General features: G+C 41.7%; 1 protein-coding gene and 2 non-coding genes across 3 annotated transcripts; all 3 read left to right on the top strand.

Annotated features, from left to right (window-relative positions):
- Window positions 1–1,874: 1,874 nt before the first annotated feature.
- LOC117457511 (NADPH oxidase 4) lies at window positions 1,875–24,179 on the top strand. Its single transcript, XM_034097649.2, has 18 exons — window positions 1,875–2,159; window positions 2,543–2,638; window positions 5,955–6,065; window positions 6,466–6,550; window positions 9,695–9,792; window positions 10,104–10,131; window positions 10,518–10,590; window positions 12,270–12,350; window positions 12,872–13,031; window positions 14,294–14,458; window positions 14,693–14,755; window positions 15,745–15,805; window positions 16,737–16,818; window positions 18,985–19,104; window positions 19,198–19,306; window positions 19,838–19,906; window positions 21,649–21,749; window positions 22,677–24,179. Exons 1-18 carry the CDS (start codon window positions 2,103–2,105, stop codon window positions 22,795–22,797), a joined length of 1,680 nt encoding a protein of 559 aa, XP_033953540.1. The 5' UTR covers window positions 1,875–2,102; the 3' UTR covers window positions 22,798–24,179.
- Window positions 20,407–20,478, top strand: trnad-guc (transfer RNA aspartic acid (anticodon GUC)). Its single transcript has one exon. It is a non-coding gene; the product is annotated as a tRNA-Asp (tRNA).
- trnad-guc (transfer RNA aspartic acid (anticodon GUC)) lies at window positions 22,197–22,268 on the top strand. The gene has a single exon. It is a non-coding gene; the product is annotated as a tRNA-Asp (tRNA).
- Window positions 24,180–24,283: the final 104 nt, after the last annotated feature.

Below are 24,283 nucleotides of genomic sequence, written 5' to 3'. Positions count from 1 at the left end.
TTTCTGTAACAGTCTATTAAAGTAAACCCGTTAACCTGGAACTAAAAAAGGGGGTAGATAATACATCATATGCCATTAACACTAGCTGCAGAAGCATATATTCATATACAAAAGTGAAAAATGTCATTAATCACATAACATCTGGAAGCCCAAAAATAAATGCATGAACATTTAGACATAATATAATTAGGATGCTCACAGTAAATCACTATTTGTACCTAAGTCAAAATTGAATTGTTCCTGGTAAGAATTTTAAGGTAGAATCTCTTAAGCGAATTCAATTATAGTAAGTCAAAATACCGACTTAGAAAGACAACTAATGGAACCACTATGTGTATCTTTTCTATTATGCATAACTTTTAGCTATTTTTTCTTTTCCTGTCAGAACTGGGTTTTCAGCTTCCTTGTTCTCATCTGCTCTATCTCCAATTGACATAAATTTGACATATAAAGTCATTCACCGTAACTTCTTATCACCCAACAAAACAGACAATAAACAGCGTTAAAGTTATGACTCCTCTACCCAGTAGATAATGGGTGAGTTTATTAAAGTGTTATATTCCAGGTTCAGTTTAGGATGAATCTCAAGTTACAGCATATCTATTGCTATTAATATTCTGAAATATTTTCCCACACTGTAAGACCCACAGGCCTGGTCTTGCTTGACCCCTCCTGGTTCTGTGAACAGCTGGGAGGGCTAAAGTGCAGCTCTTTTATGCGGTGGGCTGGAGCGTGAAGTGTGGAGGAGGCTCTCTGCCCTCAGGAATTTGGGGAGGACACAGACTGCAGCTCTGCCTCATCCTCAACACACTTTTTGTTTTATAAAAACCAATGCAATATTGTATTACTTTTATACAATCAATGACTTCAAGTGACAAAAGTACTTATTCTGCGTTATGTCCCACTTTATTTGATATACTTTATTAATCCCCATGGGGAAATTGTTTCTCTGCATTTGACCCTTTTCATTTAGGACCGGGCTGCCATTTTGAACGGCAGCCCGGCAGCAGTGTAGGGAACGATGCCTTGCTCAGGGACACCTCGGTAGCACTTGGTCTTCCAGTTGCCAAGCCGAGTCCCTATCGACTTCGCCACCACCGCCCTGCATCATAGAATCATATCTAATCATTAATGCATTCATGTGGTCATCACTGCTGGTAAAGGTGGTGCTAATGTAATTAATTGATGTACTACTGGAGTTATTAACCTATAATTATCTATAATAGTTTATGTATTAGTTTATTTATAATTAGTATTAGCTAATAATCTGAATCTGTAAAGTAAGAAGCTAGTAATTTTGTCAAATGTATGGAGTAAAAAGTACAATATTGGCTTCCAAAATGTAATGAAGTAGAAGTTTTGGGTAGCATAAAATGGAAATACTTAAGTAAAGTACCTCAACATCTTACTTAGGTATAGTACTTGAGTAAATGTACTTAAGAATCAAAATGAATGTCTGTCGAACACACGGTCACTTCATTGTTAGACTGTGGCGCCCTCTATTGTCAGAAAGTAGCAGTGTAGCAAGGCCTATTGTTCTCCATTGTGTTTGTTGGTTACTTTACTATCTACAAAGTCCTTATTCCTAAATATGTTTTAGAAATATGTTAAAGACGCTGCTCACTTATAGTCCAGGCCTGTTGTAAAGCCAACTGAGGTGAAATGAGGAGAAACTTTAAGATTGAGTCACGTCGCTGGGACTTGTTCTCGGGGGATGAAAAGTCAAACTGCGCTCAGAGCAGTCAGCAGTGACGGAGGAGGAGTGGGGGGTGGACGGAGCAGACACCGGCCGGTCTGTGGAGCTGCACACACCACACACACACACACACACACACACACACACACACACACACACACACACACACACACACACACACACACACACACACACACACACACACACACACACACACACACACACACGCACACACACGCACACACACGCACACGCACACACACACACACACACGCACACACACACACACACACGCACGCAGACAGGCACATAGAGACAGAGCTGCAGGGTGGACGAGTCTCTACCTAAAGCCACACAGAGGCTTTGGTGGAAAAGTTTCGGCAGCTGCTGAGCCCGTGAAGGCATCATGGTTGTGTCGGTGCGGAGCTGGGTCGCCAACGAGGGAGGAAAGCACTTGGTCCTGGTGGGGAAACTTTTGTCAGATGTTTTACATTTGGCTAGCTCCACTTGTGTCGTGATTTTTGTACCTGCTCACGAGCTCTTGCAACAACTTTTACCTTATCATAAGATAACTTGCAATTTGTTTCACGAAGTTCCGTACCAACTTTCACCCCGAGGAGGCTAGAAATTAATTGACTGTAATTTTGTCTTTTGTCAAGTCTCTAAAGTGAGGGAATTGTAAGCCTGTATATGCTATCAATGCAGCCTCCTCATACTTTAATATGAAAAAGGATGTATTGCTTGTTGCAGCCTAAGATGAAAGGTGCAACTTGAAATGTTAATGTGACAATGTTAAGATAATTATGCTACATTTAACTGTACGAAGTTCCTGTGCTGTGTGTGTAGATGCTGTGGTTGGGAGCAAACACCTGGCTCTTCTTAAAGACCTTTCTGCTGTACTCCACTGGACAGCAGTATCACTACCTCTACAAGATGCTCGGGGTAAGACCTAAAACATTTACATTATTCATAGCCTTCTCTATTTATTATTTTCCAGCTGTGTCTCAACAGTTTTTGAAAGGCCCTCAACGTTTTAATATTAATGAACTAACTAAAGTAAGTCTTCTTTTGTCAACCTTTGAAGAAAGAATGAATGTTTTATGAATGTTTTATTAACATATTTAACTTTTTCCTCAAACAAAACTTCTTGGACCATTAAATAGCTAAATGTACAAAAGTTTGCGATGAGAAGATTTGGTTGTATGTAGTTTATTGTGTTCTTTTATTACCTTAATTCTCCAAAAGTCACTCAGTGGCCTGGGAAGCTTTAAAAAGTGATTTCGGATCTGCCATTACTGTGGTCACATCCTCATATTGTTGTCTGCAATCACACACACATCACGGGTGAACAAGTGAGTGATTTTGGACACAGCTCTATTGTCCGATGGCTTTCCATTTTTTGGGGGGGACTTCCTCAAGCCCCTAGACACCTGTGTTCCACTCAAACAGGTGTTTTCACTTATTCAGGATTAGATTTCTATTTAGGACTATGTTTGTGTGCACGCAAAGTTTGATTGTATTCAAAAGATTAATCTGGATTACAGGTAAACTCATGAGTTAGCAGTTATTTTGAAAGGTAACAATAAAGATCTCCTTTAAAAGATATATTTTAGGGGGAAATCAGAAGTAATAGCTGCATCCCCAACACTGACCACAATTAGTAGAGAATATATGTGAAATATTCACTAATTAAGTATTATTACAGCAGCCATTTTAACATGACATCTCGGGGTAAACACAGGTATAATTATAGTATAAATTATGGGTTATTAACTGTCAGTCATTCCAGTGAGCCAGCATTTACAATACCAGGGCCCTAGCCCACCTACAGAACCATCATTAATGTTATTAATCAAACCTATATTAATCCTGAAAAGACATGCCATAATGGCTGCTGTGATAAGGGCCTATTGACCCCAAAATTGGTCATGCTACACTTCTTAGTTACTTCCCAGATGACAACAATCAGACTTTAAATGTGCATCAGTACAATGACTAAATCTCTGTTTTTGAAGAAACATGCTGCCCCTGGCTTCTATTTATATCAAAGGAGCAAGTTTTGTGATGGATGGTCGACTGTCACATGCAGGTCTAATGAGCTTGAGTTGTGACTTCAATACTCTGTGACGGCAATAAGCCTTGTGTGCGTGTGTTTGTGTGTGTATGTGAGCCTGTGTGTGTCTCTGTTGGCTAAAGGGCCTATCCAATTGTAACACAAGCCCGGGGCATAGTCTCGGACACACTCACATCTCACAAAGAATCAAGAATTCAATTTTGATGCCTGTTAACTCGTGAGCATTGGTGTAATTGTTGTCACAAGTTCAGGTTAGAGTGTGTGTGTGTGTGTCTGTGAGGTGTGTGTGTGTGTGTGTGTGTGTGTGTGTGTGTGTGTGTGTGTGTGTGTGTGTGTGCCTGTGTGTTTGTCTGTTATATGCATGTTTGTACCAGTAAATGTGCCTTGTCTTCGGAGAAAATCATACAAAACCCAATGTCATAACCGTCCAATCACCTTACACTTTCTAAGCTCAGACAGTGCCTGTTGCTCGCACACAAAATACCTGTGTGATAGTTTATGTCAGTGTCAACATCAAAATGGGTTGAAAGAAAGGTGTCTGTTTTGTAAGAAATTAAAGTTAAAATAAGATATGGCAGTGAGCAGCATGTGTGAGCTATTCATGCACTGCCTGTACAGTGGGAGGCACAGGGCAAGTGTGGGCACGCCACTGGCTTTGACTGAATGCCTTGCCAGAGGGCTTACGTTTGGTTTATACGTGTGTGTGTGTGTGTGTGTGTGTGTGTGTGTGTGTGTGTGTGTGTGTGTGTGTGTGTGTGTGTGTGTGTGCGTGTGCGTGTGTACGCACTCACTTGCTAGATGGAGATGTATTTCAAAGCTTTATACGGCTGAAAGGAATTTAGATTTAACTTAAGCATCTTATCTCTTTGACCTGTGTGTGTGTGTGTGTGTGTGTGTGTGTGTGTGTGTGTGTGTGTGTGTGTGTGTGTGTGTGTGTGTGTGTTCTTGGTGTTGGGGATGTACAGAAAGCAGGATATCAGATCTCCTGCTTGTGGTTTTGCCGTCAGCTGCTTGTCTTTGGAAAGCTGTGTTGAGTGAGTGTGCGTGGGATGTTTTGAAAGGGTAAAGGTTTCAGACTTTTGAGTATGCTTGTGTTAACCTTGCCTTGCTAAATGTAGATTCTGACCTAATTTTGTGCTCCATTCTTATATTTCAGGATCCCTGCAGTATTCTATTCAGTCACACAGTTTATGTTTCAGTCAGCTGTATAGCAATTAGCTTTTTATTTTAAAATTGGGCATCTTTAGAGTAAGATATCTCCTCTAAGAGGGACCTTAAAACAAAAAATTAATATAAATCTCCTAAAATGTTGGACCTCAGTTTCATTACATTACATTACATTACATTTATCTGACGCTTTTATCTATTTACCAGGACCAGGAAGACACAACCTTGAAGAAAACAGAATCATAAGTACATCAGGTTTCATAGAGCCAAGCATTTCAAGTGCTACTCAACTGGCTATAGATAAGCCAGTCCTTTATTAGTATATAAGTGCTCTGTTAGCAGTTCTTTGTTAGTAATTCTATCGCTCGAAGTGGAGTCGATCCATGGTTCACACATCTTTATATTTTTTCTCAGATCTAAACACTAACATATCTCTTACACTGTTTTTTGAGTTTATTATGGATAATCTCAAGAGACGGCACCAACAGTGCTCAAAGAGGATGCCAAGAAAGTGTTCAAATGTGCTGAGTTTTGTAGACGAAAAAGAACATCCAGTGTTTCCGCATGAAAACGGCTTTGATTATTGAGCTGTAGCTATGAGAGGTTTGAGAGAGTGAGAAAGAGCGTATTAGGTGAGTAAGAACTTTTGGAAGAAGTTCTGAAGACAGAAAGACAGGAAGAAGTGATTCTGTGGACATTTACAGAGATTTAACTGGGTACACAGGCAGCTAAATTGTGATCTTTCAAACAAAACAAAATACTTTTCTATTTGAAGTCAAAGCCTCAGCAAAGAGACGGCGTAAGGAGAACGATCATTAGCTCTCCAAACTGAGAAGGACAAAGGTGGTTTTGAAAACCCTGTGTGGTGGGGAAGTCGTGCCTCAAGCCCTCATTGCGCACATTGAATAGTCCAAATCTGAAAAGTAACTGCGCAAAAGTGTTTATCTTAATCCGCCAGACCCTTATCGCTTTACATCCGCTTCATCAGCAACCTTACAATGTGTCTGTGTTTTCCAGCTAGGGCTGTGCATCAGCAGGGCATCTGCGTCTGTGCTGAACCTGAACTGCAGCTTGGTGCTGCTGCCCATGTGTCGCTCCCTGCTCACCTTTGTCCGCGGAACACACATGGTAAGAAAGAGACTGACTTGAAGGGTGGTAAAAAAGAGAGGAATGGGATGAAATGGTTTATAGAATTGTAAGAAACACCAGAAAGTGTTCACGATTTCTGAGGGACAATAGTTTTTTCAAAATCTGTTAGGGTGTTCCTGTTAGTATGTTTTTATTATATCTACTCATGTGTAGATATGGGCATATGGGAAATTCACTACTTAAATGCAATGTTTCCCATGAGGTACATTTGGGAGATTCTTACGTTAAGATTTATTAAAGTTGCCTCGTTGGTAAATATACAATCTAAATATAGGGGGGAAGAGGATATATCGAAAACTCAGTATATGTGTTATGTTTCTCTTGACTCTAAGCCACAACAATAACACTATTGTCTGTGTTATAACACACATTCATGCAGGTATCGAGCAGAGAAACTCGCAGACTGCTGGACAAGAGCAAGACCTTTCATGTGGCATGTGGAGTTTCCATCTGCATCTTCTCTGGTAAAAACTGTCACTTATCACCACAGCTCATATGTCTTTGTGTGTGTGTGTGTGTGTGTGTGTGTGTGTGTGTGTGTGTGTGTGTGTGTGTGTGTGTGTGTGTGTGTGTGTGTGTGTGTGTGTGTGTGTGTGTGTGTGTGTGTGTGTGTAAAGTGTTAACAAATGGACCCAGGCTGGCTCAGCAATCCTTGCGTACCAGCTGTGAAGCCCTTCTTGCTGGTCATGAAGATTGTTGCTGCCGTGTGTGTGTGTGTGTGTGTGTGTGTGTGTGTGTGTGTGTGTGTGTGTGTGTGTGTGTGTGTGTGTGTGTGTGTGTGTGTGTGTGTGTGTGTGTGTGTGTGTGTGTGTGTGTGTGTGTGGGTGTGGGTGTGGGTGTGGGTGGGTGGGTGGATGTGTGTGTGTCTGATCTTGTTCCTGTGGGTCTCCCCTCATGACATCATGAGAGCTTCCAGCAGCTGTGTGTCCGCTGGGTCTCTGCTTCACAGGCTTCTTCCTTTTATCCATTCTTATGTTTCCTGAGAGGCTTCATATCTGTCTGCAAACACATGACTCTTTCTCACGATAAAGTGAAACTACACAAGCCACCTACATAAAACAATATGCTGTGTGCTTTTTCTCTTATGGCGCGTTTCCACTGCAGCCCTCGCTCGGCCTCGCTCGGTTTGGTTAGGCCTTATTATGCCCGGCTCACTTTAATGCTGCGTTTCCATTACGGCCCGTCTACACTACAGCGTCGAGAGCGTCGAAAGCTCCAAGCAGCTCCAAGCTGCCCATTCACTTTCAATGGGATGACGTCACGTAGCCGCGCTTTTTCGCCGAACTGAATTGTGGGTAGCCGAGCGAGGCGTCTCAGGCGACCCAGGCGACCAGAAGTTGAACATTGTTCAACTTCTGGTCGCCTGGACGCCGGAGTAGCCAGCGCCAGCCAATCAAATCCCGTTTCCCAAAATCTGACAGCTGAAGCGCTAGCCAATCAAACCGCGTCTAAGCTGGGAGAGATATCCCGCCGTTCATTTCTATATTTTCAAAAAAAGTCGGAGGAGAAACTAACTATCGCCGTAGCGAATCACCCAGTTTTGTATGACCAGACCCTCTTCACCTCCCGGGATACAAACCGGAGGAACCAGGCATGGAGGGAGGTGGCAGAGACAGTGGGGGAAACTGGTAGGTTTTCGCCTGTTTGGGGAGTTTATATATATATTGCTCGCATAAAATCCCCGGGGGTTTTTGCTTTGTATGTCGGGGGCGGGAGATTCATGTGATTGGTTGTTGGCCGTGTTGCTTGAATAAAATCCCCAAGCTCCAGACACGCCCAGCTCCAAGCTATTTTTGGAGCTGTAGTGTGGACGCTCCGTTACAGTTTAGGAACTGGAGCAGTAACTATAGTAACACAGTGTAGGCGGAGCCGTGACGTCATCTTCAATGAGCGCCCCAAAAAACAACACAGCCGTTAGCTCTTAGCACTCAGAGCTCACAGCTCTTCATATCTGTTCAGAAACTAGACAAAAGTTAAACAAGTACAAACCACAGACTGCCTGTGTCATGGTGAATACAGTCGCTGCTTTATTTATGTCTGTATAGGCCGTTGCTGTGAGTGTGGACGGTCGGAGCATATACAACGTTAGCTTAGCCAAGCTACATTTAGAAAACACGCATTTTAAAAGGGTTTTTCGCCTGCCGTCTGTCTGCAGACTTGTCAAAGCATTAATTCATGGTTTTTACTAACCGGTATCAGTATGTTGTTACTTCGGCATCATTTTGAAACGTGTATTACAATTAAATCACGGTCAAATATGTTCATCTTGTTGTAGTTGTAGCCCCCTTGCCAGCGATCCTCTCTCTAGTTTAGCATACTCAGCCCGACTCAGCCTGGTTGTTCCTGGCCCTAGAACCACGATTTAGTCGGGCCAGAAAAAAGGTGAAAAAGTAGCCCCGGGCCAAAACTAGGCCAAGTGGAAACGCAACCAAAAACGGGGCCCGCACGGCTCGGCACGCTTAAAGCGAGCTACCCGCTGCAGTGGAAACGCGCCATTAGTGATCCTGTCATAATAGTTTTTTTTATGGATTTGTATTTACATTTTATTCCTGTAATCCTATCAGAATGTCCAAACTAGTGAACGTGTAAGGTTAGGGTTCACCCATCTTGTCCCGTTGCCTAATAACTTTCTCAAGGAACGCTGTCAGTCCAAGAGAGGGAGTTCCTTTACACATTTTAAAGAAACTCACATTTTTTCATCCATTGTAAAAAAATCAAGGCAACACAACTTTCGAGGCTGCATGAGCTGCCGTGCTCAGAGGATGACTCTGCTTCCATGTTTACTAACAGAAAACGGATCCATAGAACAATTCTCTTCACTATGGCATCTTCTGTAAGCTTACGTCTTATTTCTTCACTGCCATTCACACACACACACACACACACACACACACACACACACACACACACACACACACACGCACGCACGCACGCACGCACGCACGCACGCACGCACGCACGCACGCACGCACGCACACACACACACACACACACACACACACACACACACACACACACACACACACACACACACACACACACACACACACACACACACACACACTCACACACTCACATAGACCCTTCAGGCAAAGCTCTCATGTTATAATAGCGGAGTTCCAAAGTGTTGAGGCAGCAAATGACAATGAAGACAGCAGGGATGGGAGAGAGACAGACATGGAGAGAAGAAAAGGGGGGTGGGGGGAGCAATGGGAGTGAGAGAGGATGTGAGTGAGAAAAAAGGACTCTTGTGCCTCATGATTACGCCCTCTAATTCCATCAGCTGTCGAATGGCTGCATGGTTAGCCTATGATGTCAGGGAGGTGTGTGCGAGTGTGTGTGTGTGTGTGTGTGTGTGTGTGTGTGTGTGTGTGTGTGTGTTTCAGTGAGTCAGGAGAATATTTTGCTGACTTTCTGCTGAATATACAAAGAAATGTTTGTACGAGTGTCCCCTTGCAGATCATTTTGACCATTATAATTAAGACTTTGTGTGCGTGCGTGTCTGTGTGTGTTTAAAGCAGAGGAGCTGTTCCATATGTGTGCTGTTGTCTGTGCACAACAAATGTGTTTCAAATGAATACTGTGTAACTCTTTCTCTTCTTCTGTAGTTGTACATGTGTCTGCCCACCTGGCGAACGTTGTCAACTTCAGTGTGAGCTACTCAGAGGATTTTCCTGCTCTCAATTTGGCTCGCTACAGAGGAGAGGTGAGACGCAAACACGTTTTGTCCTTTTTACTTTTGAGGCCCCCTATTGACTTGATGCATTCCTTGCCTCTAACCATAACCATCACAAGAACATGTCTAACCCCAACTCTCCCTGTGACCTTTAGGGCGAGGTAAGCTTACAGAATGATGGGAAATCTCCTTAAAGGCATTTATAGTGTTTCACTAAGTTGCAAACACAAAGAGTGGCACAAGTAGTTGTTGAACAATTTAAAAACTGAGTCAGAGGAGGAAGTACTATCCCTTTACACCACTTCTGCACACCTAACCCATTTTCTATGTATCTTTCACAGGACCCCAAACTGATCATTTTGACCACAAGTAAGAAGCACTACTTTTTTATACAGTATTTCATTCTGACCATAGGTGTGTGTGTGTGTGTGTGTGTGTGTGTGTGTGTGTGTGTGTGTGTGTGTGTGTGTGTGTGTGTGTGTGTGTGTGTGTGTGTGTGTGTGTGTGTGTGTGTGATGTTTATGCTGGTAAAGGGGATACTTAAAACAATTTAAGGGTGTAAACATCTTGCAGATTAGAGTGGCTTTTATTTCAGGAAGAGAGAAGGAAGTCATGCTGTGTTCAGACTTATCTTAATCCAATGTTTTGCTGTTTCAGTGAGTAAAATGAGTCCATATAAAGAACAGGATTGCTTGCCTGCTATTAAATGTATCTCATGTTAATGTATCCTATTTTAATTGCCTGATTTTCTTCAGTCCCAGGAGTCACGGGCGTCCTGTTGGTTCTCATCCTCTTCCTGATGTTCACCTCATCCTCCTACTGCGTACGGTAGGTCAGCCAGACCCCCATGAATATAAAAGGTTCCACAAACCTAGAATATCACATCTCAATGTCTATGAGCTTTGCACGTGTGAGAGAAAAAAACTTTTTTGAATGGTTTGCTGTCTTGCAACTTTTTCATTTAAATGAATGGGAGCCTGGTATCTAGTTATCTTAGTACAGCTTATTTTGTGCTTGTATTTATGTATCTGTTTTGCTATGTATCTCTTTGTATTGTTTCTGTTTCCTTTTTGTTTCTGCCTGAGTTCATCTTGCGTGTCAGGTCAAAGAGAAATTCAAAATGGAAACCATAAGGAGACGTGCTAACAGACCTCTGTTACAGATGAAATCCTCACTAAGTGTTCCACTCATGGCTCTGTCATAGAGGGTCATAGAGGGTCACCCATTCTGCATGTGTGCATACGTGTGTGTGTGTGTGTGTGTGTGTGTGTGTGTGTGTGTGTGTGTGTGTGTGTGTGTGCGTGCGTGCGTGCGTGCGTGCGTGCGTGCGTGCGTGTATGTGTGCGTATATATGTGTGTGTGTTCGTGCAAGTGCTGTCCTTGCTTTCTTCCGTAATCAAACAGAGGATAAGAGGCTTTTCCAGACCACTTAGGGCTTTAGATAAGAGTTTGGGGAAGTGTCTTGAGTGCAGGGATGAAGGCTGCCGCACCAGAAATACCTGCATAATGACTCACAATGGTCCAGTGATATTACCAGACAATAGTGCCCTGAAGATTACTCAAACAATAATGCAAAGATTTATAAATAACAGAATATATAAAAAAGACTGGTTAAATATGAGTAGATCAAGATATACCTGAACATCATTGCTATGCTTGTGTGTCCAAAACACTGAAAACAATGTTTTAAAAAAAAAGCGAAAACAATGTGTCTTTAATTCTGACATATGATAATATTAAAAGTATTTATATTTAAGCCAGCCTTAACATGTGTTGTCATCCTGTTAATGCTGGACAAAAGAAAACAACTTTAGGTGTTTTGCTTTGATCAAGCCCTTTTAATACAATACTTATACTGAAAACATACAGTATGAGGGTCTCCCATAGCACACTACTGAGCAGAGATTTGTTTTAATGGGAATATATTTGTACAGATTCTATTAGTAAGGTATACTAAATGTGCAAATGTTTATGTTATACATCTGTTTTCCTTTGAGACAGTTTTACGAAACTTTACAAATATAGGCTAAGGGTAAAATCACTGGATTATGAAGCAATGATCACTTAACACTTTCATTTAGTTTTATAATAAACGAAGATGCTCGGCTGCGTGGTGTCTCTTTGCAGAAACAGGGTATACTTTAAGAAACCAAACATGACAGAAGTTGCAGTAGCAGAGGATGAATACAGGGTTTGATGACGCTCATTGTTTGCAGTATTTATGGGGGGTCGTTGTGTGTAATGACCCCTTTAATATTGACCTCTGATGTCCTGCTTACTCAGGCTCTGTGCTGGCAGTCTGTGCGTCTGGTCCTGAACAAACTCTGACCTCGCTTTCTTCTTTTGTTGTCTTTGCTCTTTTTGTGCCTCTTGTTCTCTGGTTTCCTTATATCATATTACAACGTTATAATTCCTCATTTATATTTACATTTTCATAATTATATCTCTTTTGAAAATCCTTAGTGTTAGAAGAGCTCCTTAAATCCTATATGATGCTTCTTTTTCAGGTTGTCCAACTATGAGATCTTCTGGTACACACACAACCTCTTCATTGTTTTCTACATCATCCTCATGGTGCACATGGTCGGGTAGGTGTCTGGGCTAAGCATTACATCTACGTGTGTGTGCTTGTGTGTGTGCTCGTGTGTGTGCTTGTGTGTGGGTTTGTCTCTGAATTCTTACAGAAATCAAGATGAGAGTTAGCTTCAAATGTGAATGTCAGCAAATATTGGTGACTCCCACTGACAGCTGGAGACATCTCTACATTTGCTCAAGTTTACTAAAATAAATCATGCAGTGTTTAACTGAATCCCTTCCTAAATGAATAGTCTTGTTATAGACCTATTTTACATGCTAATATAATGTCAGTGGCTCAAGACAGCATTTCATTTTAATTACATTTTCTAAGAGTTTTTAATGGAAAATCAGGATGTTGGAATTTTTTAATACCCTCATAGAAATTCATAATTTATACTTATTTTTCTTCTCACATATGTGGTCCTAGGCTGAACATACACAAACATAGTGTACAAGTACTTTACAGGCAATCCTTTATGTTACACTAAAATCCCCATCTCTAACATCATCTTGATTCTTGTCTTTCCATCAGAGGAGCTCTGAAGTATCAGACCAACTTAGAGGGCCACCCTCCTGGCTGCCTCGGAGCCAATCAGAGCAGCACGGAGCAGCAGGGTGAGGAGCTGGAGGCGGGTGAGGACGAAGAGAGAAGATGCGGAGAGGAGGCTCACTTCCAGCCGCACTACCCTCAGGTGTGTGTGTGTGTTTGTGTGGGTGTGTTGTAAAGTTTTGTATAAGTAGTGAATACATGTGTTGAGTATTTGGGAGGTGTCGGAGGCAGTTTATTAGAGGTGCAGTGCTGTAGGGGAGGGGCAGGCATCCTCTTCCTACTTCAAGGCCGGTGTTTGTGTGCGTTTCTTCCTGCGGGTGTGATTATGTGTTTGCACATGGTCGTTAAGCAGCGAGCTGGTTCCATAAAATCCCTCTTAAACCCCATTGTGCTTTGCAGGTTTTAATGGAGTTGTGAGCAATTAGTCTGCTCAGGGTAACTGCAAACAAAAAGAAGCAGAACCACAGATAGAAAAGTGGAGAGATTTCACGTGTGTTCTCACAAATATACTCTCGATTCAGAGCTTTGTTGTGTTAGGAGAACCAGCCTTGATTAAAGGCAACGTAGGATTCCCCAACGTGTCCTGTATCAGAGCTAACGCTGCAGTCTTTTATACCACCCAGATCGAAATTATAAGCAGCCTTGAGGGAAAAAATTCCACCTCCTGTTTGAATTTTGAGATGGAATCATCTACAGCATTGATGTGTTCACTTTGCAAAAGTAAGAATGGATCTGAAGTTACATCTTTTTAAAATCCAAAGTGAACACAGATGGAGGTTATTTTACAAATGTAAACAGCCTGTTAATACACTGTCCATTTGTATCTTTAAAAAAAATGTAACTCAATAGAACTAGCTACTTTATACTTCATTGTAATACACCTGGTGTGACAATAAGCCAGGGAACAGGGGTAACGATCTTGGTTGCGTGATCGCTGTCCTAATAATTAGAAGTTTATCTTATAAAATGCTATAAAATCTAGCTTAAGCATGTCTGCAGATATGTTTAAAATACTTCAGTAACAACACTTCATCAGAGTCCATCTGAAGGCTGTCGAAAATGTACACTTATCAAAGCAAACCTCTCTGCAGGGCAGCGCAGAGAAAAGTGGTTCAGGTAACCATTTCTCAACAACATGCTGTAATGCCTGTAAAACAGTGTGTCGGTCCAAATGTCGTAATGTAACGTTAATGTAAAACTCAAAATAACTGTAAGTGTGAATGGCAAAACCCACTATGTCTCTCATGTGCAGACAGCAAAGCAGCCTTCAGCATTAAATGAAAGCTATAATTAGTTTTTGTATTTGTGCCAGTCTTCTTTTGAAATGCCTCCATTACTTGTTAGAACGTTCAAGTGTTAATATAACGATGGAGAAAATCCGTTTTTTTCTTTGTGTATTTGTAGACATGGCTTTGGGTGTCCGGCCCTCTCTGTCTTTACTGTGCCGAGCGTTTCTACCGCTACATCCGGAGCAGCGACCCTGTAACCATAGTGACAGTCATCAGGCACCCCTGTGATGTCATCGAGTTGCGCATGCTGAAGAAACACTTTAAAGCTCGACCTGGACAGGTGAGAAGACATTACATCTTTATCTCCTCAATGTTTGAACTACTTTGCTATTAAGTTTGACAAATTATGTTTTATGAGAACGATATAAACGCCTCTGCTGTATGATTCCTAAGTTAAAAGGTTTAACTTTTTCTCCTGCACTTTCTTTGGTTTGCTCTCAACATGCCCCCCTCTAATCCTCTCTGTCTCTTTCTGCCCCTTTCTGTCTCGCCATCTCCTCCTTCTCTTTCTCAGTATATTGTTCTTAACTGTCCAGGTGTCTCTTCATTTGAGAACCATCCCTTCACACTCACAACGGTAAGACCCTTTGCAGCACATTCCTCACTCATGACACAATGCAAACACACACACACACACACACACACACACACACACACACACACACACACACACACACACACACACACACACACACACACACACACACACACACACACACACACACACACACACACACACACACACACACACACACACACACACACACACACACACACACACACACACACACACACACACACACACACACACACACGTCTTTACAGTTTCTAAAACGTTCTTCCCCCTGGCAAAGAACATGCAGTTATTTGTCTCTCTCAACATCCCGCCCTCCTCTGCTGCTGGCTGACATGTGAATGACAGCTGGGTCGTCCAGATATATTCAGTTTCAGATTGTTTGTAAATGTTTTCAGATTAAGTCCAGATTGTATGAGGTAAAAGCGGAAGACACACAAACATGCTGTTAAGTCAGCATTCAGGAATTGACTCAAACTCACAAAGAGACACACACACACACACACACACACACACACACACACACACACACACACACACACACACACACACACACACACACACACACACACACACACACACACACACACACACACACACACACACACACACACACACACACACACACACACACACACACACACACACACACACACACACATACACCAGTATGTGCATGCCTGGTGTGTTATGGAGCTCTGAGGAGGAGGGCAGCGAATCACACTGACAGAGAGCAGACAGAGCCCTGAGGCTAGTAACGCAGCCTGCCAACAGGAAGGTTGTGTGTATCAGTGTGTGTGTGGGTGTGTGTGCGTGCATTGTAAAATGTAATGAAAAGAGTTCTCGCTATGCAGCATGGTTGAGTGTGTGCATGTCTGTCTTTGTGTTAGTTGCACATTAGTCCAAAAACTAGGAGTGTGTGTTCTTGTGTATGTCTCTGTGTGTGTATTGTGTTGTGACTCACTGTCTGCTCTCTCTCTAACTCCTTGCAGTGTCCCACAGAGAACAAGGAAACGTTTGGCGTTCATCTCCGAGTCGTGGGAGACTGGACTGGTGGGCGGACACACACACACACACACACACACACACACACACACACACACACACACACACACACACACACACACACACACACACACGCACGCACGCACGCACGCACGCACGCACGCACACACACACACACACTCATATGCTTACATGTGCAGAAACGCAGAGATAAAAGGACCGACAAATAGACACACACACACACATTTTTTGTTGCCTATCAGAGTCGAGGGATGGAAGTCTCTTTGTTTTTTCCCTTGTCTCTGGGGAGGCATTTACAAAAACCTACATTTGTATGTGTGAGTGTGCCTCTGTGTCTACTGGTATTTCTCACTTTTGTGTGTGCATGGTTCCCACAGTTTTATTGTCTCGATGGAAAACTTGAGTTGCCATGCTGCATGGGCACACAAATAAATAATACACAGTTATTTAACACTTACAGAGCTTGTTGGTTTTCTTCTAAAGGGCTGCAAATCTGTACATCTGGGGCACAAGAACTTTACATACATTTAAAGTAGATCAGAGACAAGAAACGCTATCCTATCCTTGCATTTTCTTTTATTCTTATGCATTAGCTCCATTTGTATACAGCAGACTTAAACGGCATTAACTTCTAGAGGAAGCGTTGGCCTTTGGGAGCCTGTGACATGATCGAGAACATGTACACTTTTTTCCACTTGCTACAGTACATAACCCCACACACATGCTTTCAGAACACAGAAAGGGAAGTGGGTCTGTTTGTGTTGGCCCTTTAATCTGCCGTGACCACATGTTGTAAGGAAACAATGGAAAGCATTGAGTGGGAATGTAAAGACACTTCTAAATATGACAATAACTGTACAGTATTGTTTACATGGTAATCTTGATGTCACTCTCCATTCTTAGAGAGTTAGATCAGTGGATGAAATAATATGAAACTTAAAACCTCTCCTCCCCTCAGAGCGGTTCACACAGCTGTTACTTCCTGAACCAAGGATAGACTTGGAGATCCTTCCCATGGTGCAACAGAGGAGATACCCAAAGTACGTGTGTGTGTGTGTGTGTGTGTGTGTGTGTGTGTGTGTGTGTGTGTGTGTGTGTGTGTGTGTGTGTGTGTGTGTGTGTGTGTGTGTGATGTGGCTTACATGATTTCTCATGAAGGCGCAGAATCACAGAGGGGTCAGAGGTTTTGACCTCCTGACCTCTGACCCCCTCCTCTTCCTGCTCTGTGTTTGAGAGAGAGATAGGCAGAGATGGAGAGGGAGATGAGTTTGTTTTGCGACAGTAAACCCGAGCTAAACAAACCATCGAAACCCCCAGACCCCCCTCACTCTATAAAGATTGTCAAGGTGTACAACAATGCAAAGTTAGGGTTAATTTCCATGTATTGTTGTAGTTCGACTAATTACATGCATATATTGTTAATACCATTTAAAAAAAAAATTGTTTTCAAGAAAGACAAATAGTCAGACATTTTTGGAAATATACAATATCTGCAATATTGATACAGGTTTTATTGTTGTTAAAGAAATATATTCATGAATGTTTAAGTCATGGATGTATAAAGAAAACTGGATACTGAGTTGGAGACAGGACCCCGTTCATTCCTATGAAAGTTGCTCAGTGGCGCATGAAGCCAAAATGTCCTCAGTCTTGAGGGCTAACGTTTTTATTGATTTTGATTTATAGACTCTCTTTCCCTATCTAAGTCAATGGGGAAAAGTCTTTATTGGCCCAATGACGCCACGGACTGACACATACGTTGTAGTACCACCGTTTGGCCACTATAAACATTTGCTTTAAAGGTCACATGTCATGGCCATTTCCACTGATCATAATTCCATTGTTGAGGTCTACTAGAATAGATTTATACTGTGCAATTTTCCAAACTCACATTGGTTCCGCATACAGCATCTCTGTAAAGTATGTGTATTCACTCTCTCCACTAAACGGCTCGTTGCAGCTCTTGCCCCCCCTCCCTGTGAGCCCAGTGTGCTCCGATTAGTCAGGACCAGTCGGGACGTTGTGAATCGCGCTAAGCTCCGTGGAGGTGTGATTTCCTTGTTTAGCGATACACAGCGAAACACAGCCAAACTCACCCTGAGCACACACAAAGTCACAGCCGAAGTCAAAACAATAAGGGTGGCTTGATATTGAGTAAGAAAAAGGTTGATAAACGCTGTGAGAATGGGTCTGCAGAGAGAATTTCGCCGCGATCCCAACTGTCTGTTATCAGCCTGCAGCCAGGGAGGAGAAATCAGCAGAGCTGCATGCACTGAGTGTGTGAGGAAGTCCGTGGATTGGTCAATTTGGACTAATCAGCGGGGGCTTAACGTAACGGCTCCGCGGACGTAACGTAACGGCTCCACAGATTGGTCCATTTCGTTCCGGGGACGACATGACATCATGATGTACCCGGAAGAATCAAATGGACAATGACGTATCTCCAACGAGGCGTTTTGGGGAGGTATTTTCTGTTTTAGAGTTTTACTCGCTACATGGTGTACTTTGAGGGTTTTGACTCTGCAGACCGTTTACATGCATAAAAACCTTCATAACACACAAGGGGACGGGCAATAACCGGAAAAGCATGACATGTCACCTTTAACGTCAGCCGCACTTCCGTGGCGCTTGGTTTTTGGTAGTTCTCTGAAGTGTTACTGAGCACAGTACTTGTGATTATGGGACAGTAACACTGAGCCAAGCGTCAGTTGGCCCAGTTGTGAGTGTTGGGGTGGGTAAAGGCTGCTGTAACATTGCCAAGCATTCTTTCTTGACTCAATTTAGAGTTTTGTGTCTTTATGTAATTTCTTAAAGCAAAGAAATCTTCTGTTTTTCCTCTGCTTGGTACGTTTATACAGTGTCTATGTGTTTGTAATGTGTGTGTGTGTGTGTGAGAAAGATGTAACTTTGTGTGTGTATTTTTTTTAATTTGATTTCAAAAGTATTTGAGCAGCTGTTTTAGGGATGACGTGTGTGTGTGTGTGTGTGTGTGTGTGTGTGTGTGTGTGTGTGTGTGTGTGTGTGTGTGTGTGTGTGTGTGTGTGTGTGTGTGTTTGTGTGTGTGTTTTAAGGATTTGACAGTGGGATTTCCCATGCAGGATATTTCTTTGTTATGTGTTTTTTTACCCTGAGGGAAAAGTGTAAATACATATGTGTATATTTTTCCAGTTGCTTGTTTAATGTTTTTGTCTACACTGTATGTTCAGGCTTTACGTGGACGGTCCCTTTGGAAGTCCATCAGAGGAAGTGTTTAACTACGACGTCAGTGTTTGTGTCGCGGGTGGAATAGGAGTCACGCCTTTTGCCTGCGTACTGCATGCTCTTCTGTGAGTTATGAAAAAGAATATCATACACTGGCAAATGAAAAGCAATTTAGGAAATTATTCATATCTTTCTTTCTTTCTGTCTTGTTTCTTTAGTGACGGGTGGACAGGTTTCAGGTTGCAGAGGTTGTACTTTGTGTGGGTCTGCAGGGAGCTCAAGTCCTTCTACTGGTTTGCTGAGCTGCTGTGTGCCCTTCATCACAAGGTAGGGACAAAGTCAGCATGCTGAAGCCTTCATGTTCAATCAATTGAAACATGGTGGATTCATCTCTGGCTCATATTCAGAGTTTGTTTGTCCGACTAGTATCCAGTATTTTTCAGTCTTTGAATGACAGCCTTATGTCAGAAGATTCGATTTTTTTTTACCTGAGCCACTGCCCCTAAAATGTCTGTGCATGCCCCTGCTTTAACCTTAAAAAAGCCAGCATAGTTTACAAGCAATTATAATCCACCATCGTTATATTAACACTTTCGCTATTGAGAAAGGGTATTTGCTCTGTCAGGTCAAATAAAGTTATTTCAGGTGTTTAAAATGAAGGGGAAGGTCAGAGGTTAAAAAGCGCAAAAGACCGCAGGTGAGCAGGGGAGACGTTACTGTGGCCCCTGTGCTTTTAAATCTCATTGAAGTAAAACAAAGTGGATGTAGAAATATGGTGCAATCAAATCAAAGTACATGCAAAGAATCACAAATGAAATGAAAACTAAAACAGATGCTATGTCTGTGTTTGTCGTTTAGCTTTGGCAGGAAAACCGACCGGACTACTTTAATCTGAAACTGTACGTCAGTCAGACAGACAACCTGCAGGTAGGTGTGACAAACACACACACTCTTCGTTCATCTTATCATTGCTATTACTTTTCACTCATTTATCTTTCATTGATATATTGTACCAGTCAAAGCTCAACCACTAGAGGGCGGTATATGACAGAAAGAGAAGCTACAGGGCATTCAAGTTGTGTATGTTGGTGTAAGTCTGTGTATTGTGTCTATTATCTTTCTGAACTACACAATATTTATTGCGTCAGATTGTATCAGCACTTTTTATTTATTTTTGGGAAATTCACATTCTGTTTTTTGTATCAATTGTTTGGGCATATTTCTGATCATACTGTAAATAGCTGCTAATAATTCCTGTAGTGTTACATAGTTTATGTTGATGGGATCAAGCAAAACTATTGATAATCAGGAAACATGTCAGATATGGATGTATCAAATAGGAAAACAAAACCAGGATTTTCACTTGGAATGTTTAATGTTCTGTTACTGAATTCCAATTACGCGTCATGTGACACCTATACAAAAACTCCTCGTTAGTATAGTGGTCAGTATCCCCGCCTGTCACGCGGGAGACCGGGGTTCAATTCCCCGACGGGGAGAGTTACACCTTTTTCAATCACGTTACACCCTGACCAAGTTAACAGGAAGCCGTAACACCTGCCTGTGATGAATCAGAGCCTGTCAGAGGTAGCAGAGGCACAGTCGGTGAACTATGACAAACACTCAATGTAGTATTTGTGTTCATGCACAAAACATGCATGAACGAATGATCTTACTCAGTGCAGATATCCAGTTTCGTTGTTCTTTGTTATAAGACAAGCTTTGGTAAAGGCAGCAAATCAGATAACACTCTTTTGTGCTGCCTCACCCATCTACTGAAAGATCCTGATCCGTATCAGAGTTTAACAGCTAACCACAAAAAGGAAGTGACATGTCACCCAACTTTTCACTCACACCTGTGTACTATGGGAATGGTTTGAGATATACCGAGGTTTTTGGCTTGTCAGTCTCTAACCCCAGATTGATCCAGCATTCCAAAAAGTTAGTTCTGCACTTTATTTGATTTCTGTTGAATCGCCTCTTTACATTGCAGATGGATGATATAATCTTTAAAATGTTTTATCTATGATTGCAAAGTAAAACAACACTGTCAAGACCTTCTAAAAAGACATAAATACATAAAATACTACAGTGCACCATACAGGAGCTCAGATACATTATAGATTTACCTGGTGGATTTAAGGCCATTATTTTAATCTGCAAAAGCTCAATAATGAACTGTGACAAGGCTCAGTATCTCAATAACTTTCATGGCTGATACAGAAACAACCCACGCAGCTCATTTCCACTTAATCCCACCTTGCAGCCCCTGAATTTGGCTCGGCTTTGCTGATAACTGCGCAAAGCTGTTTGCACTACAGATAACGTTTAATGGCCCTTTAACTGGAGCGCACAGGCTGCCACAGTTTAAAGGTTAACAGGAGAAAGCAAGAGAAGTGGAGGATCCTGATTGGGATCTTTTAACCTATAAATGTCAAAATGGATTTTCTTCTAAAAAAGTGTCATCAATCCGCTACTGAGTTGGTCAGATGTCTCTAGTAAAGGAAATATGGAATATATCATGAAGGATAGGTTTCTTCCATAATGGCTGGATTTACACGTCCAACTATTTGCTTAAAAACTTAAAAAGGGATAATATGTAAGTGTTATTGCAGTTATTGCAGGATTGTGAAAACTGTGGATGTTTTATCTTATTATTTCTTTTCCAGAGCATGTCGGAGGAGAAGTACCGTCCACTCACCTCGAGGCTGCTGGTTGGTCGGCCCAGGTGGAATTTACTGTTTGATGAGATCGGGAAGACCAATAAGCAGTAAGTAGATTTCGAATGTCCAGGGGTGAAGATGCTCTCCAGTGTTATTACGTCTAAATACTTTGTCTCAATACACTGTATTAATTGTTTCATATTGTTCCAGCACGAGCACTTCTATAGTAATTTACTTGTGGCAAACAGCTTTTGGTGACCTTATCTTAACAGAAATGCATTGTGTTAAAACACAAAACAAGGCCATCGAGACAAATAGAAATATGTCTATAATAATAATAATGTCATTGATTTGATCAATTATTGGGCATATCTTTGATCGTACTGTAAAAAACAGCTTATTTTCCCCCCAGTGTTTGATAAATGATAAAATATCAATGATTAATTTAAAATGTAAGTCATACTGTATATTGATCAAATCCAGGTTTTTTTTGTTGCATTTTTAGCCTTTGATTGATGACTTCCTATTTGAAGGTCATGTGACCTGATAAAAGCTCCTCGTTAGTATAGTGGTCAGTATCCCCGCCTGTCACGCGGGAGACCGGGGTTCAATTCCCCGACGGGGAGAGTTACACTTTTTTAAAGCATGTTACACCCTGACAACATTAACAGGAAGCCGTAACACCTGTCTGTGATGAATCAGAGCCTGTCAGAGGTAGCAGAGGCACAGTCGGTCAACTATGGGAAACACTCGATTTAGTGTTTTTGTATACGTGTATAATTCATGCACCTGATTTGGAAAGGTTTCATCTCTGCCTCTTTACAAACAGACACCTTCATTGATATTACTTTGTAAGATAGGCTTTTATCAGATACAACGTTTGTCTGCTGCTTTACCCCTTTACTGAAAGATCCTGATCCCTATCAGTGTTAAGCGGCTGATCACAGAAAGGCAGTGACCCTTACACTCACAAGTTATAAGGAAGCCGTTAAACCTGTCTCTCTCTTTCTTTCTCCCTCTATCTGTGGTTTCAGTAAGCGGGTTGGGGTTTTCTGTTGCGGACCAAAGGGCATCTCCAAGACTCTTCACAGACTGTGTAACTCAGCCCGATCCTCTGGAACAACCTTTGAATTCAACAAGGAGTCCTTCAGCTGATCGAACGTCCAAGCTGACATTTGCCATTTGACATATGAAAGTGGGCAAAAGAACTTGAACATTCACAGACTATATTGTTTATTCATATGCATCCCTCCTACGGTCACAAAAGATCCAGCAGAAAAACAACCTTAAAATACAGCCAAACCCACGACTGATGTTATAATATTCAAGAAGCAAGAAAAACAGAAGAGACCAGCCCGCTCAGATCCTCCACTAAAGTTGCTGTTGGATTTTATCGTTTCCCTGGCACATCCCCATGGAGTAAATACGTCTTTCATCTTTCAGTGCACCAGGCGGAAACATCACGCAGGGATCGACAGACTTGTCTTTAAAAAAACAGTTAATTAAGATTAACACAGAGATGGAACCATGTGGAAAACATCCATTTTGGAATCAAGAACGAGTTAAGAGTCAGCCGAATTTAATTTGACCTTTACTTAACACAACAAAGAACCAGTACCAACCAGGCTCTACTGACCAAAAAGTGTCAGTGTGTCCCACTCACAGACAGAGGATTTGAGGATCGCCTTCAGGGAAATGTTGCTTTTCATCATCAGAATCTGCTGGGATTTGCTTTCACGAGTGGACATATAATGGACACCTGATTTAATCTTTAGCCCAGTTCTAATCTGGCCCTTACACCCTCCCACTTTCTGTTGGTGTTGTATTTACACTCACAGCTGAATGAAGCACCCTTCTTTGAGGCGTAAGGTATAGATACAACGGCAATCTTCATGATTAACTTCTCTACGACAGAAGCAGGAACTATTACGTTTCGTAACCATGTTTTACTATGGAAGAGGCAACCTAAGCACATCCAGGAGAATACAACTTTGAAGCTTTTGGTGGCATTTCTTTTTATGTAAACAAGTTTTTAAGCTGCCTGGTTTTTGCAACAGTCTCTGTAATTATACAACGAAATGAACCCATCTTCTGTGTTTTAAACATATAAAAGGAGTGGAAGTAGGGAGAGGGTTTAGGGGCCGGATTCGTATTGGATCTTTGTTTTACTCATGTTGTTTGCTGTTCATATACGTGTATCAAAATCTGTCTTTATACAAAGCAAACCTACACTACACCTCAAGCCAGTATTCTTAGTTGTTTTTATTATTATTTATATTGTACATGTAAAGTTATTTTCTTATGTTATGAGAAAAACTTCTGCAGGGTTTTGGCAAAGTGTATGTCATTATTATTTTCTTTTATACATATCTCCAGAAAGTCAAGTTACTGATGCAAAGAAATTAGGAGATGGGGGTTTCTGCAAAGAACCAACATCTTGATATTTCTGATTGTGTGCCTGAAACAACCATGAACCATCAACCATTTATTTAGCATTTCATATTTATATATATTTGAATGTTGAATTGTATGTCTATTTTTAGGAATGTTCTCTTTTTTGGCAAAGTCTGAAATAAAGAGATGTTCTATTTATTATATCTTATGTTGCTTGCAAATAATAAGTGGGGAAACATTTACTAAT

The sequence above is a fragment of the Pseudochaenichthys georgianus genome, chromosome 13 (genome assembly GCF_902827115.2).
Source record: "Pseudochaenichthys georgianus chromosome 13, fPseGeo1.2, whole genome shotgun sequence".
NCBI classification, from domain to species: Eukaryota; Metazoa; Chordata; class Actinopteri; order Perciformes; family Channichthyidae; genus Pseudochaenichthys; species Pseudochaenichthys georgianus.
This window is presented reverse-complemented; position numbering and strand designations above follow the sequence as displayed.